The 17,615-nt window shown below is 39.8% G+C and overlaps 1 protein-coding gene across 8 annotated transcripts in view; it reads left to right on the forward strand.

Moving 5' to 3' along the window:
* NBEA (neurobeachin) overlaps positions 1-17,615 on the forward strand; it is a 355,903-nt gene that overhangs the window by 207,757 nt on the left and 130,531 nt on the right. For all 8 annotated transcript variants that reach the window (XM_087966360.1, XM_087966362.1, XM_087966361.1 and 5 more), the window contains one exon: positions 16,377-16,513. In XM_087966360.1, the coding sequence (XP_087822486.1) occupies positions 16,377-16,513 (137 nt within the window). The remainder of the gene's footprint in view (positions 1-16,376; positions 16,514-17,615) is intronic.

The raw sequence follows: 17,615 nt of genomic DNA on the forward strand, positions 1-17,615 counted from the left end.
CAATCATTGATTTGTTTCTTTCTCACTCACTTAAAAAATAAACAGGACAAGGAAATAGGAAAGATGAATGTGAGGCCAGGATCCAAGCTGGAGCACTACTTTTTATGCTGTTCATTTCTTTCTCACCAATCTTCATCTACCAAAACCTCAAGGATATTAGAACACTCATGTGGGAATATAACAAATGGAATAGAATAGAACTAGCACAAGATTAATAGCTGTATGTGAAATGACCAGACTTTATTTAGGGAATTATTTTTTATTTCCTAATGTAATGTATACAATGTAAGTATATCTCAAAAGTGCTTTTTTCAAAAGACAACTGGACTGTTTTTTTTTCCTTGAGGAAGAAGAACAAAATGTTTCATTTCTCATCCAAGAAACTTCATAAGTTGTGATGGCGGGGTGCAGGGAATGGAAGGTTAGGTTCTATCCATGCAGTCGCAACTGTTAGTATCTATCCTTCTATGCCCTCTCCCCTGCCTTCACAACTGATGAAGTTTCTTGGATGAGAAACAAAACATTTTGTTCTTCTTCCTCAAGGAAAAAAACAACAGTCCAGTTGCCTTTTGAAAAAAAGCACTTTTGAGACAACTATCGCCTGGATGACTGAGAATCTCCACAGAGAACTACATAAGTAGAATATGATGGGTTAGATGTCTTTTTCTTCTTAGCCATTTCTCTTAGTTTTAATACCAACAACCAGTTGTGAATGGCTGCATCCAAAAAATCTTCAGATAACTAAATTCCACAAAACACACAGCTGGTATCATTACTCAGCCTCTATTTTTCTCCCAAATAGGTTTAACTCCTTTTCTTACCAGCATTTCCTCTGTGGTCCTGGGATTCACCACCTCATGCCTAACTACTGTTTTCCAAGGCCCCATTTCCATCCTACCACAACTTTGGCAGCTACTACTCCCTGCCTCATGTTCCAGCGGTTATTAATGTAATAAGTATGAAATCTTGTTATGTCCCTTGTCTGGGATTTCTGTTGGAAACCTACTGCAAAGTCCCCTAGTTGCTATTGTTATCTCATAAGTTCCCTTTTTTCTGCTTTGCATCTGGGAAACACTGTAGGGATTTTCTAAAGTTTTGCAAGGATCCCAACTTGTTACTCTTTAGATATAATTGCTAAATTAACTAAAATAATTTTAAAATGTTAACATTTCAGTTGCACATAATCTTTTCACAATTAAATGATCTTTAAAATCTGGTAAATGGTTTTAAGATTTTAAGAATTATACAGTAGTGTATCTGGCTAAGAAGATATGGCCAGTTTAAAACATAAATCCATTTCAATGTCTTATTTCATATTAACAAACGTTTCATAATTTTCTGTTCCAGTTTTAGCTCCTAAGTTCCTTCCCAGACTGTTCATTTCAAGAGGCAAGTTTTTATTGATAAATTACAGACAGAAAGATCAATACCTAGTAGCAGTTTCTGATAGCTAACTCTGTAAATCAGTATCTTAGTTTGCACAATTATACTGAATTGATCATTAACACTTTTTTTTTATTTTTTAATCCTTGAATTTTAAAAATGATTTTCAATAGTTTTTCTGGCAACTAATTATGTTAACTTGCAATAGTAAATGATAAATTTTACATGATAAAAGTATTCTATTATGTAACAATAATTTAGTAATAATGTTAGAATAACCCCTTTTTATATTAATATTGAACTGAATGTTACATAAAATGTATTTTTAATGCTGCAACATACTACTTGAAATTTGTTTCTGAAGAACAGAGATATGGGCAGGACAAATATCAACCATGGAACTTAAGAAATATGTAGGAGTGCATAAAACCATTAAGCAATCAAGCCATAGACTTGTTTCATTTCTCTATTTCAACTAGCATGGCAAACTCTTGTGTGTTCTTTCAAAGCCTTTATCTGCATTCAATAGCTTTATCCCAGGTCCTCCTCTTCTTAGTTTCACCTTTTCCAAACTCATCTTTGCTGTGAAAGTTCTTCACATCAATTGTGTAAGGATCTTCACATAATTTAGAAAGCACTTAATTCTTTAGTCTGGAAACAAGCCACAGGAGAATATTGTCAGCCATTAGCTCTGCTGGTACAAAAGGAGGAATGTAAGAGAGTAATTAATAATGTCCAAATAGTTAAATGAGGCCCAAATTAATAGCCCCAAGTGCTAAATACAAATAATTTCTTCAATCAAATTATTTTCTTTTTAAAAAAAAATATCATTCTTCATATTGGGGAAAAAGTCTTCCCCATAAGTTGTGCTCTATATAAAATGGTTTAAATCAGCTTGGTTACCAGAAGTTACTATTCATGAATATAAATATCTTTATATTCAAAAGTATATATTTCCAAAGGGCAAGAGACAAGTGAGGCTTTCTTCTTTATTATAACATTGAACTTTCATGGCTGATCCATATTTACCTAAATTCTTTGTAAAATTCATTTGCACAAACATCCACAGAACAGCCCCAGTTCATTTCTCAGTCTGCTGCCTTTCACAGAATGACTTTTTTAAAGAATTATCAAATCTTACTTCCTTTAACCTTCAATCTTCTACAACATACATAGTCTGATCTGGTCCCCATCTTTCTCACTCTATTCAGAATCATACAGCAAGAGAATTTCTTTTGTTCATTTTATTCCTGAGAAAGCAGCCCAGTCCCCAGCTGGCTGTGGCTGATATGCAATAATATATTATTGATCTTTAACAGTTATCTCTCAGTACTACTGTGCCTGGAATAAGTTAAAGATCTTTATTTTGGAATTAACTTTACTGTATCCAGATGGAGGCACTTTAACGGCAAAAATTTAAGATAAGATTTCCAGATTCAACCGTTTCCCTCCAGGCAACTGTTTATCACTACTCCTTCCCTAATGTTTATTTTTATTTTTATTTATTCTATTTCTATGGCTGCAAAGCTCAGCCAAATTGCTCTGTCCAATGACAATTCCAACTAGCCGTGAACTTTGTCATTGGTATTCTAAATCAGTGGTTCTTAACCTTTTTGAAAGAATCGCCCCCTTGACCCATTGAGGAAGTTATCATTGTCCCCCCTCCCCCAACATAACCTCTCAATCACAACACAGGGAAATAATTCTTCAATTTATGCAGACACATTTTTTGTTTTTCTTTAAAATTGTCGTCAGGACATATCGATGCAAATAATTTATTTCCAGTCTTTTTCCCATATCTCAACTGTGTGAAAAATTCTGATGCCACCCATCACTTTACTCCCAAACTTCGTGATACATGTATTTCATTATTATCTTATTTATTCAAGACACTTAAATGCAATGACCACTGAAAACAAAATTCAATTTCAAGAAAATGAAATGCCCCCCCAAACAGTAACATTTAATGATTTAATTAAAAGTGAATTTTAAGACGCAAAAAGAAATATAAAAAGGGCATAAGAACAAACCGCAATGCAGGAACTAAGAATTTCAAGATGAAAACTCTGAAACTAAATTAAGATTAGAGGAAAATACATATTCATGCACACTGTAAAAAGGGTTAAAAATTTTTACAGAAAGAAAGCAACAAAAATCAGAACGACAAATTTAATGCCTAAACTGAAGAAAAATATATATATCTACACAAAAACTTTACACGAAGAGCACACAAAAAAATTGAAACCATAAAACCAAGAAACCAAAATATAATATCAAACTGGAGTGCACGCTAAAAAAGTACAATACAAAGAGACACACAAAATGTTTTACAGAGTAGAACAAGAATTCGAAAACGAAGCTGAAAACTCAAACTGGAACGTGAAATCCAATGCAAGCAAATACAACGATAAGAGCTGAACGAAGAAAATGTATGTACACAAAAAGCAAAAAAAGAACATCAATGGCTGCCTTGTGCTTGGTTAACTGATGCCAATTTCTTGATTTCTGGAACCATTTTTGTTAATCTCATTCTTAAATCGCTGTGCTCAATGACCTTCAACATGTTCCTTGACTTAGAAAGGATCTATTGGACAGCACTGAAGCCCCTCTCCACTAAGTAAGTAGAAGGAAAGACTAAAAGAAGCAACTTAGCTTCCTCCCACAATATTAGGTAAGTGTTCCTCATTTTCACCCAAAAAGCTTCGTAGCCGTAACTCTGAAAATGTGATTGGGCTTCACAGTCATATTTCAGATTTGTCAGTGGCTCTTGCAGTTTGGGATGAGGTTGTGCAAAGTCTGCTGTGAAAGGATTTAGCACCCAAGTGGGCACTTCCAGATTTATCAGATCATAGAATATGGTTTCCATATCTTCTTTTAGTTGCTTCAAGTGGCAGCAAAAAACATCCAAATCTTCTGCTTGGAGTTGACGTTCATTACCAAGGCTTGGGAACTGATACAGCTCCTGGAGACTCATATTGCTTGCAAGGAGGTCCAATTTGGAAATAAATGAGCAGATTACTCCTTTGGCCTTAAGAAAATTGATTTTATCTCCTTGCAGCTTTACGTTCATTTCATTCAGCTTGTCAAAAACATCAGCGAGATAAGCTACATCCAGACGTCGAAGTTTAAGAGAACAGCTTAGACTTGGATTAATGGATTCAAGAAATTCAACAACTGTGTCAAAAAGTTCGTGGAATCACCGCAAACACTTTCCTTTTGAAAGCCACCTTCAGTGTGCAAAAGGAGACATTCATACTCCTCATCATTTTCTTCACAAAGCTTGTGAAAAAGTCGGTTGTTCAAGGCATTCAATTTAATGACGTAACATATAGACTCGTTCAAACAACCACTCAAATTTTTTGAGACAAAGTGCTGTCTATGAATGACGCAATGGACAGTCATAACTCTAGGTACAACCGATTTTAGATGAGCTTGAAATCCGTGATATCGTCCAACCATGGATGCAGCTCCGTTGGTTGCACATGCCACAACGTTTGTCAAAGGGATGTTTTTCTCATTAAAAAACTCTTCAGCCTTTTTAAATATCGAAGAACCTTTTGTGTCAGTGGCTAAATTTCGAGAAAAGAACAGTTCTTCCCTGATCTCTTCATTTCCGTTGATGAAACGGACATAAGCCAATAACAAGGCTTCATTTTCACGAATCATTGACTCATCAATCTGCATCATGAATTCTGTACTTTTCAAGGTGTCAATAAGCAGTCATTTCATCAATTCTTTTTGATACAGTGTCATTGCTCAAAGGAATTGATTGTGTGACAGTGCTTGCACTGGCCCCCAACATGGTGACAACAATCTGTTTCACTGCTGGTAAAATCAGCATTTCTCCGATAGTGTGAGGTTTGCCACATTTTGCTATCAGCAAAGATACTTCATAGGAACGAATGAACCCCTTGTCGGTGTTGAGTGATGATTTTCCAAATAACTTCTCAACAGTGCTGTGACCCTCAAACTTGGCCTCTAGGGATTGGAAAAATGATACTGGTTTGTCGGCTTTATCCAAATGAATTCTTACCAAATGGTCTTTCAGTCGGGAAGGTTTCATCACTTCATTTGAAAATGTTTTCTCACAAAGAAGACAAAACAGAAGCTGTACATTGTTGGAAGGAGATGGAATGAATCCCAATTTTAGGTATTCCATCGAATATTGGCAACACTTCCTCTTCTTGGCCATGTTGAGAGGTCTTTGAAATGAAAGGCACTAACTTCAAATTAAATTTTCGACTATACTGGAACACTATAAAACCATGTGGACGTCGATAAACCTAGTTTCAACAGTTATGTTGACATCACAGGGGACAGCCACTCAGCATGCGATGTTTCAAAAGAAGTGCTCACCCCTCCATCACTGCCCATTCTAGCCAATGGCATGCCACTTTATGGGTAGAGTGATAGAGGCTGCTGCGCAACGCGCATGAAGATGAGCAATGTGTATTCACATATGTACAGCGTTCTGTACTGAAGCTAGCTGGAGGAACATTTTACAACACAGTTCAATCCACTAATAGCGAGTGATCTGATGTTTTGTACAACACATATTTCGTTCACTGTACGAAAAATGTCTCAAAAGTGTTCCCAAAACTTCTTGCTCCATCAACCCCATATCGCCCTCCTTCCGTTCCTTCACCCCCGTGTTGCCCCTTTTCGTTCCATCACTCCCCTGAAAAATGAAATCGCCCAGGTTAAGAACCACTGTTCTAAATGGACCTATAAAAATATTGAGAAGGAGAACTCTGTATTTTTATTTCAATATTTGGGACAGGCTTTTTCCCTAATTTTGATTAGTATATTTTTCAGTATTACCTACTTCTTGATCACTTCAGTACATGATGATCATTTCCAAGCTACTGTGAAACTAGAAGCCAGTGCCCAAACTGCAATACATCTAAACTAACTGGTATTCCCTAAAGAACAGGTTCAGACAATTTAGTGGATTTAGAATTGTATTGTATTGTTTTATAATGTCTAACTTTCCAACTTTGACATCTTGATGAAGATTCCATTTGAGATATTTTGAGTAATGCCTATATACTAAATGATAACATGCAGGAAATCCTAATACTTAGGAAACCGAGACCTCCTATAAGCTCTGATTTGAATGTATTGATGATAGGCTTATGAAATTAAGAAATTTCAAATTATATTCAGCCAAAAGAATGTTTTCTTTAAATAGAACACTCCTTCCTTAAGTAGAATTGAGCTAAGCTATCATATAGCTTGTGTAATGACTGGAACTATCACAAAAATGTCAAGGCTGAGAATGTTTTAGATTATATTCTGCAGAGGCAAAGAAATAATCCTTACTTATGTAGAGTATAGAATAGGATGAAAATGCAATGATTTATAGGCACAGACAAATATAGACACCAACATACATTGTGCCTTAAGTCAACATTGACTCCTGGCAACTGCCTGGGACAAGTCTCTGCAGCTTTTTTAGGAAGATTTTTGAAGTGGTTTGCTATTGCCACCTTCCTAGGGTTGAGAGAGAGTGACTGGTCCAAAACCATCTATCTAGCCTTGTGCCTACAGGGAGCATAGACTCACAGTCTCTCAGTTTCTAGCCTGGTGCCTTAAATTCTACAATCAATTTATATGGATGTCTGTAGCTTAAAATCTGGGTTGCTGCTATTAAAATCTGTTAGGTTAGCATGGATCTTCTTAGCTGTGTCTAAAATACTATGGAACCTTATTCCTATTGAACTACAGTTTGTACATTTGGTACACATATTTAGGAGACTTGACTCCAGTTTAATTACAATTTCATGTATAAAGAAATTATGTCTTAAGCCTCTACATGATTTCTAGTACTACGTCTGTGTGTTGTTTCTTCTGAATACAATCTTGTATAGAAGGATACAATTTCATAAACTATCTAAAAGTGCTATTTATCTGATTAAGCAACAATAGCAGCAGCCACAAAGCAGAAGTAGTCCAATATTAATATGCAAAGAACTTCCGAATTGCATTCTTCTTTTAAGCTTGAAGTTGCCCCCAATGGGTAGGATTTAAAAACTTCCAGCTCTAGAGTCTCAAGTTCCTACATTTCTTAGAAACTATAATGTTTGATTTAATGATAAAGTTCGAGAAGGGAAGATCTTTTTTTAATTATTATAATCTTTCCATATCCCAGAAGAAACTTTCTCTTTCTAATTAGCTGTTTATTTCTTGTTTTGCGCAAGAGCCCTGTTCTTTTTATGTAAGAGGCATGTAGTAAATGCTCAAGGCTTGTAATACGGTCACTTAGGATACAGTAAATCCTCCACCAAATCAGCTCTGCCAGGATTTGGGGAGAAACAAGAATTTTGCAATATGCCCATTGCTTTGGACCAAATTATGTCCCAATTGCCATTTTATTAGTAACATCTTTCCACAAAATAATAACTCGATAGAGGGTTTTGGCTTCTGAGTGGGGTTATTGTTTTGAATCATTGTCCTTGATACCAGCTATAAGAAGCGAATTATAAATAACTGCTACACCTCTTTGACTATTGCAACTATTGTGCTACATTTCTTTTTTATATATATACAAGAAGCTCTTCAGATGATTTCTACTGCTACCACAATGTTGAATTCACTCTGATGGTGACTGGTGTCATTGTTTGTCATTGGGCACAAAGAAGAGAATTCCATTTTTAAGATACTGAAATAAGAAAAAAAATATTATTGATTCATTTTTAAACTTTATATCAGTTAGTATTATTATATATTTATAGGTTCTTTCTTAATGGTGTTACAGAATAAATTTGGAACCAGGGAATTTCATAGGGAGGTGAGAGTTATAGTTTACTACCAACAGAAGAATCAGTGGATAAGGGAGATTTTTATTAATTCAATATGTTGAGCTTATGTTTTATACACTGGAATATAATTGTTTGCTTCCTGCATGTTGTTGTAACACATTTCCAAACATGCTTTCTCTGTATCAGTTATAATCTCTCCTGTGCTATGGCACTCTGTTCATGTTTCTGTAAGAATAATTCTTTCTAACCAAGGAGCTATTTAACATACTTGCCATCTCCATCTTTCATTTCCCTCATCACACTGAATCCATCATTATCAACAATCTCAGTATCCTTGGTAAAAAGCTCAGTATTGACCTTTAATACCATATAAACTAGTTCAAAAAATCTACCATATCATTTCTCTGGAATGATAAATACCATATGGATTTGATTTGGGGAGTCATCTATTCTTCATCATTTACTTGGAATTATAGAATCATAGAATTGGAAATAACCTAAGAGATTGTATGTGCTTCCCTCACATAACAATGTCTTTCTTTCTTTCTTTCTTTCTTTCTTTCTTTCTTTCTTTCTTTCTTTCTTTCTTTCTTTCTTTCTTTCTTTCTTTCTTTCTTTCTTTCTTTCTTTCTTTCTTTCTTCTTTCTTTCTTTCTTTCTTTCTTTCTTTCTTCTTTCCCTCTCTCCCTCTCTTCCTCTCTTCTTTTTCTAGTTTAGTGTGTTGAGTGTACCCTATTCTATTTAACTAGATTGTACTGTGCAATAATGTGCTATCCCTAAAAAAGAGGGTGTGTGTGTACAGTATGTATGGATGTGGGTGTGAATGTGTGTCTATGTAACACATCCATACAAATTTTGAGAATGACAAATGATATTTCAAGTTGAGTCATAATTTATTTATGGTAAAAGCCCTTAGCTACGCTTCTAAATATTGAAAATATTTAGTTTGAGAAAGTTTGAGAATCCTTTGCTGGAGATGATCAGATACACTGTAATGTTCCAGAAAGTACTGGAAAGAAAGCTTGAAAGACTGATGTTACTGCATAAAAGGCTTTATGCTATCATTATCTTGTATATAAAAGTAGCTAGCTGTCAGGTATATGTGGCTCAATAAAGATTGCACATAGGTTGAAAAACGTATCTAACGTGCAAGTAGTACATATTTCAAGAAGCGTATTGTTGGCATTCCAGAACTCTGTAATTTTTATTCTTCAGGTGTACTTCCAAATTTTAACAAAAACAATCACTTTATGTAGATATGTATGACTGAGATCTAAAGAACTATATTTAGGATTTTCACTTTGGTAGTGAGAATTTTCCACATTGAGGTGGAGTAATTTAAAAGTTGTGCCAAACAGGTATGTTCACTACCTGAACCTTTTTATCTTGAGTACAGTAGTCAATAAAATCTTTTTTTCCAGCAGATTCTGAAATTGTTGTTCATTTTATTGCTAAAGCAAACCTCCAGAGGTCACCCTCATATTCTTTTTTTTTTCATGCATGCCCACTAGATTCATGCCCAGTGGATTTATGTAAATCTTCATAATAATCAAGGGATTATTTTTGTACATGCAAACAATCTTTCTGTAAATATCAGACTTTGAGGAATCAATTATTCCATTTCCTAGGTGTTCAGACACTTAGTCTACTGTATCTAACTTTTGTTGGAGATATGCTATTGTGTCCAATCATGTACGACAACCTCTGCCCTTTATATCTATGGCTCTTCTATTCTTTTACTGGAGAAAGTCAATTTTCTACTTTCTCAGTGAACAAATGCATAGGCATCTATCTATCTTGGAGAAAAAAAAGTGTTATTCCCATTCCCTTACTACCATGAAAAATCATCAGGGACTTAATATAACACTGTTCTTAACTTGTGATGCCTTTGAATGGTAAAGTAGTATCCATCCTCATTTGAAAAAAAAAAAACTGACATCAATTTACCAATTTCTCATCTTGATCTGAACCTATTGTTTCTAATAAATAATAGAGGAACAGGCTCAATTTCACATCTTTGCTTTTGTCTTCTTTGCAGTTCTCAACATCTTCACTAAGTAGAAGTTAACAATAATCCTCTTACACATAAAGGATGTGCTGGGTTTTCCTTTTCACATCCATAAAATTAACTCTTAGTGGTCTCATAAAAGAAGACATTGAAAGACTGTGTTTCTTCTAAAGATTCTTGTTTTATGCATCAATGTTGTACATTTTAATCCTTAATTCTGAACTAATTCTTAGTTCATGGAGACTGGTCTCCCATGCTTTTCTATCTCTCTGGACTCATGCCAAGTCCCGTCAATTTTGTTTATTGGCTTTCAGAAACAAAGGTAGTCAGCCATCAATATGCAATCATTCATGGGTGTTTTACATTATTTAAGTTTAAAGTATTCTACAAGTCTCCAAGAACTTGTTCCTCTTCCAATTCCCACCCCCTTGTCTTCTTCAATGGGCCCTTCAGAAACACAAACCTCCCTTGCTTGCTGTTCTTTGGTCAGCAATGTATATATTGGCATTTGCCCAAACTCCAGATCAGATTCTAGCAACATACACATCCAAGTCAACCTGTGAAATTATAGTATATACCATATGCAGGCCTGATAGGAAAATGAGCAACAGAGTTTTAATAACAGCTTATTGGAGAGAAGAAAATATTCTTACGTCATGTGACCCAGTTCCAAATGCTGACTTCCGAGTGACCACCATTTAAAAAAAACCACACAAACAAGATACTTACAGAAAATCTTTATTCTCTGACGTTGGTGAACCCCAGAGCACCAATATTTATCTTCAAATACACGTATGTAGAAGTTTTCTACTGTGTTTAAAATATTTGCCCACCAGTAAAGCCTGCATCTCCTGAAGTATTCTCTTGCTCATTCCATCTTTTTCTCAGAAATGTCTGCAGTTGTATAGAATTACTGCAAGTAGCTCCAGCTTTTGTGTGAAAGGTATGTCTTCTCGTGCTGGTATACAGTATGTTGTTTAACTAACTTGCCCCAAGTCTGGGAGACAAAATAGATGTGTGTGTCTGTTACATCAGTAGCTGTCCCTTTGTTCTAAATAGGACACCCCACCTATGCTGACAACATTCTACTGTGTAGTGAGGGCTCTGTGTGTGTGTGTGTGTGTGTGTGTGTGAGAGAGAGAGAGAGAGAGAAGGAGGGAGGGGTAGGGGGGAGAGAGAGAGAACTCTGTGATATGACTTTTTATCTGAGATTTCATGGGCAAAAAGGATAATAAAAAGGAAAGTCCATTTATTACTTCTTTTTGGATTATACCTGTATATAACCCATGTATACAGTATGTTATAGTTGGACTGTTAAAGATAACATCTTGGTGTTGATTTTGAAGATGTTTTCCATACAAAGCATGAGAAGAATTTACCATTGTCTTCTCCGGGGATTCTTTTCAACTAACCAGTTTAGTCTTCATCACTTAGATTTTCTGGTAGTGTCCGAGTATTTGTAAGATCCTGCTTAGCTTCCCAGTCAAGAGAAAACCAGCCAGGTGTTACTACCTGCTGAAGTATTAGAGTGGAACATTACAAAGTGTTAATTTAAAAAACTGCCAACCTGAACTACTGAATTAGCTATTGTCAGTGATTTGTACAATTAACTGCATAAATACCAAACACCCAAATATTTCAGTTTAATTCTTTTACGAGTTTGTCTTCCAGATGGTTTCACTGAATTTAGTGAGATGTCCTTTTAGTAGCCACAAAAACCTAGTTAAACACTCAGTAAATAGTGACTTAACAAAGTATAATTTACATTCTCTGTTCCAAATGTTCTGGATGAAGCACATGTGATTGTCCCCTAAATTCCTTGGTAGAGTTCATCCAGAACTAGATTTTTCTTTTTTAAAAAAAAAAAAATCCTGTATAATCCACCCACGATTTTAGTTTCTTAAACAGAAAATCTGGAGAGAGTTAAGGGCGTGTAATGATGTTCCAAGAAGGGAATTTGTTTCAAAAAGCAAGCTATCAGACTTATAATGCCATCCTGCAGATGTTTCTTTTTGCATATCTGCTGATAATTCCTAGGCTACCGCCGTTTCTTGAGAAGTAATTCCCAGGAGGTTCAAGCAGGATGTGTCCTCCCCATTTGAAAGCCTTGGGCTACGGAGCCGCGGAGAATCGTTGCTGGGAAATTGGATAGGACAGAAGCAGTGGAAGAGCTGCTTCTGGGTTTTATTATTAACCTCCATACTTGCTTCAAAGCTAATTTGCATCGACGGACTTTGGGTGCACAAGTACTCCTTTCTCTTCCTCCTCCCTCTCCCCCTTCCCCTATCTGCACCCTTTTCACTCTTTGTCGGAGTACTAATCTTGCAGCTTCTTTTCGAAACGGGCGTACACAGTTCCGCGGAGGCAACTCAGCTAGATCGATGATCCACACCGGAACCTTTTTCGTCCTTATGTGATTCTGGTTATAAGGGCAGGCCGCCGCTATGTCGGTCGCGTTCCGGCGTTCCTTCTTTCGGCGAGAGGCTGGCAACGCCCACGAGGGGAAAACCTGCTTACAGACCCAGGGCTGCTGGCCGCCTCCTTTGCCTTTTGTTAGCAGGCAGGCGAGGGACAACAAAGGGGGTGGTGGTGGTGTCCTTTGGACAAGTGGAGGCGAGCGCAGGTGGGAACATCTTGGGCGCCTCCTGAGCCAAACAGCGAGATTTGGCACGGTCCCGCTTTCATTAGAAAGAGACGAGTGGGAAAGACGCCCGCGAGATGGGTTTTGTTCGACTTTTGCACGTTTTAACGGACCGCACCCTTTCTTGCCCGACTCCCAACATCTTTGGGGCTCCCCAAGAGTCGAAGTGTCTCTTCCGCGCTGTTCTTTGGGGGTGTCAGGTGCACGATCCGAGGTGGGGGAGACGCAGAGCGGTGGCTGGTTGGCCGCCTGTCTCGTGGCCATATGGAAAAGCTGCACTATTTTGATTATGCCTAGTGTAAACAGTTTAATGTCAGATCTTTAAAACCCAGAGCCTGTCCCAAAGGGGATTAAATCATAATCCTCCTGCTCTATAGCTGTAGTGGATTAATTTGGTATTCTCCCAGTGGCTGCTTCGCTCCCTGAAGGCTGTAACAAAAAAGACTGAGCGCTCCTTAAATGTGCCGTGGTATTGGGAGTTGTAATTGGAGATTTCCAAAGGAAAAGTGTTGAAAATGACATACCATTAAGAGTGCATGTTTCATTTGCGCCTTTTCGAGGGTTTGAAAGGGGGAGGGAGATGTTCACCGACAGGAACTCCGAGTGAGACAGAACGTAAACAGGTTAGGGAAAAATGACATTCTAGACGCGATCCTGAAGGGGCCGGATCGCTTCTTTCCCCCTGTCCGCAGAGAGGGTCCCTGCAGCCCCTCTGAATAGCGCAACGCCGAGGCTCGAAGTGGGCGGAGCTACATCCTTTGCACCTTTTCTCTTTGAGGGCGAAGCGCGTCCCTTAGGCTCGCCTGGGGGCTGGAGTCAGTGTTTCTTCTGGCCCTAATAGATAGGAGTGGCCCCCATAAATAGGAACTCTAATAAACATGTTAATGGAAACATCGCGTGGTTAAATAAAAACGCCGGGTTTAATAATTCCGCGGTAGTTTTTGTTCAGGCCTGCATTGGGTTTCACGAGGTTCAGTCTTTTTAAGTCTTTACTTGCCTCTCTTGCGCATGGACACATCTTCCCAATTAATTTATTTCCAGCAGCAATTTTAGAAAGCATTTCCTCTGAAATATTGAACCATTCATTCATGGTCCCCTTTCCCACTGTTGTGCTCGCGCCTCGCCCACAAAAGACTTTAACCTTCTTTCGGGAAAGATTTCGTGCTTTGGCCTTCTGACCACCAACTACCAACCGCTTCGTTTTTATTTGGTCCATATAACAAACGGAGGACTGGGAGGTAATTGGGTTAAGTACCCGATCTTTCTTCTGAGAACGAGAGAATCCCACTAAACGCCTTCTTATCATGATAGACTAGCAGGCGGCTCCCGAACTGCATCATCATCTTTAGCGCCCGTTTCTTTTTAGCCTGAAAAGCCGGAGCGCTGGGAGAGGCAACCGGCCAGGAAGGGTTAAAGAGCCCCGGGAAGAGGAACGCGGCGAGGCGGGTCGCCGCGGGAGATTAAGGCAGGGCAGGCAGGCCGCTGCTGTCTGGCGAGCTCCTCTTCCCGTTAAAACACAAAGGAAAAGAGCCCAGGGAATCCCAACCCAAATCCACTTGTAATCGCACGAGAGAATCGCGCATAATTACTTGAGCGACCTAGATTAAGATTGATGAGCCTTTAAAGCGCCCTTTCGGATCGATCCCCTGCCCCGAAGCAGGAAGCCTGGCCGTTCCGGCAGCCTGCCCAGCGGCGCGCCAGGACAGCGCTCCGTCGAGAGCGGGAGGCGACGCGGGGGGAAGAGCCAGCCGAGCCCAGCGCATGTGATCCGGATCAGCTGACTCGGGTCAAGAGGCCAGGGTGGCCTATTAGGAGAGAGAAAAACAAGAAAATGAATGAAAACAGAGTTTGTATCAATATTATCCAGCCCCTGGTGGGCTTGCCTGAAAGCTGTCACTGGCGACAAACGGAGCGTTGCTTTGGACTCTGCAAAGGGACGCGGGGGGTGGGGGGGAGAGAGGCGATGCCTGCCGCTAGGAGGGAAGTTAGCACGGAAATCAAGGCTGAGCCACTCGCGTCAAGCAGCTGGAGGGTTACAAGCGAGTTAAGTGGGTGGTGAGAAGTGAGCCTCCAAAAATCCGGGGGTACGCGGAGAGGGAGCGCTCCATTGCGGCTCCGAACTGAGGCCCTCACCAACTTTAGCCAGAAAAGAAAAGCGACGAGGTGGCTGGCAGAGAGAGATCCACATTTGAAGGGAACACATTGGAAAATTGATTTTTCCCGTTCCCCAGACGAAGGAAACTGGATTCGGCAGGAAGAGGTGCTTTCATTGGGCAATACTTAGTTATTCTAGCTTCCAGAAGGTTATTATATTTTAGATTTCTTGAATGGATAGCTGGGTTTATTTATCCATTTTATTTTAGGACTCCACCTTAATTTCCACCCTGATCCTTATCTGTTTTTGTGTACATTATTCATAGATGCAACATATCATAAAATGCAATTAACATAACGAAATCTTTGATTCCATCTTTGTTGTCATGCTACCTTTACATCTTATTGGCAGCAATAATCATTGCTATCTTATCTGAGAAATTCTGTAAAGCATTTTCCTATTCTTACCATTGTTAGAACTATCCACTATTTAGTTTCAGGATTCCCTTGCTAAAATGAACTTGATTGCATTTTACTCACATTTATTTGGAAACAAGACAATGAAATCGACACATATTTCTGTCAAAATCGTCTTTAATGTTCAGGAAATCAAATTAATTTTGTTAAAATTGCTCCGTTTTTTTCCCGTGGCTTTCTGTTTTCAAAATATTTCTGCCAGAAACCAAATTTTAATGCCAAGCTTTCCTTTTTTTATTCAGAAAGTAAGTCCTGTTGAACTTAGTCCCAGGAAAGGTTGCAGCTTAAAACAGACTGTTTAGAAATTAAACAGTGGCGGCTAAGAGAATATTTCTGGCATCTTGGGAGAAAAATCGATTTGTGATTTTTTTCCCCCCACAACGTACTGTGGTAGCTACTTGTTTTTTGTTTTTGTTTTTCAAATACATGAGTACACCCACACAAACAAAACAGCACCAGAAGCCTTCCAGGTGGTTGTATAGTATTGAAAATAAGCCCTGACTAAAGTGAGAGATAATAAAAATTAAAATATGTCCTTGCTGGTAGGGCCACTGTAATGAACTAATGTTGGAACTAAAAGATACTGCACAATTAAAGACAACTCTGGTTTTACCGTAGTCATCTTCAGTGGGACTACTGCTAACTCGTTTTGATAAGGTGCCTAAATATGCACGATTCATAAAATATTTTCAGTTGTGATTTATTTTCCCATGAAAGAATACTTCCCAACTAGGTCCCTCAGTCTTGGAGAGTCCGAGGTCTCGCTTTGAGTTGGGGTTAAAAGACCCAGGCAGGCAATCTTGTTTCTTCTCCCGCGGTGTCCGATCACCCTTTGGTGCAGGGCCGGGTCCCGTTTTAGGAAACCCGCAGCAACCAGCCTGCTGGCGCCTCGTCCCACCCACCCCCGTCCCCCCAGTACAAAGGCTGCGCTTTCGTTTTCGGCAAAGGAAACGGAGCCGGGCACATCTGCCTCCGAATTGCCACATCCTGACGTCGCCGCTCTTGTCTTGCAGGGCCCGTGGTCCTCAGCACACCGGCGCAGCTTATAGCCCCAGTGGTAGTGGCCAAGGGGACGCTCTCCATTACCACCACCGAAATCTACTTCGAGGTGGACGAGGATGATTCGGCCTTCAAGAAAATCGACCCAAAAGTGAGTAAAGCGCCGGGAAGAGGAGAGCGGCTGGGTGGGGTGGGGGGTTTGTTGCAACTCTCGCTTGAAGAAGGCTGAACGGGCGGAGGGGGGAACCGTCCACCGCTCCTTCTCTTTCCCCTTCTTTCCTCCTGGATCCGTTGCAGTATTAATTGTATGAAATTCGCTTTTATCAGTCTCTTCCCGCTCCCCCCCCCGCCGTCGTCCTGCCAGCCTGGGGTCTTTGAGCGAATGTGGCCAGTTTTCGCTGTTAAGCCAACTGCTTGGTTTTCCGTGGGAGGTAATGGAGGGCCCCCCACGCTGCAGACCCCCGATAGTTGAACACACCGCTGCAGGCCAGGCTCTTCCTTAGAACTAACAGAAAATAAACCGCCCCGTTTCGAGGACCTGCTTTTCGTAGGCGGGGGGGGTGGGGGGAAAGCGCTCCAGAGGGGGAGGAGGGGTTGTTGAATGGGGCTTGGTTTGAAAGTAGAGCCAGGATCCCGCTCAATTTCCTCAGAGCGGAAGCAGAGAGAGAGTTCTGCCTTAACGCCGACCGGCAGCAGTAATGCCGTAAAGCAGGGGCTGTGTTCGTCCCTCCTCCCCGTCCCCCCCCCCTCCCTCCACCCTTACATGGCACGAACCGGGGTAATTGCGCGTCTGGAAGTCCTGTCCGTAAAAATGCTATCTAAACCGTCATTAACGCCAATTTAGAAAAGAAAAGGTGCCAGGCTTGCGATAGGAGACTGCATTTCAGTGGGGATTTGTTGTTCACGTTTGGTTCTTGAAAGTGGAGTCAGGATTAGCTGCGGTTCACTTCGCAGCTGTTTGCGCCCTCTGATTTTGGCCCTTGGGCTTAAGCCTGGTCTACCTCCGGAAGAAGGGCTCGTCCCCCGGCTTGTCTGCCTACAAGGGTAGCGTTGGTGGATGCGGCCGGTCACCTTCGTCCCGAAGGGCGTCCGGAGAAGCCGGCGCTTGTGTTTCCCGGTTGCAAGTGGCTGATGACCAGCGTAATGGGCTTTAAGTTCAAGGAAGAATAAACCATAACCTTGGGGGCTGTTAGATCGATCTTTGCCCTCAATATAAATTTCACAGATTTCCCTCCCTTTTCTTGAAGTGCTAA

Source organism: Notechis scutatus, chromosome 5, assembly GCF_049901735.1.
Source record: "Notechis scutatus isolate UNSWTSFEM ecotype Mainland chromosome 5, rNotScu1.2, whole genome shotgun sequence".
NCBI lineage: Eukaryota > Metazoa > Chordata > Lepidosauria > Squamata > Elapidae > Notechis > Notechis scutatus.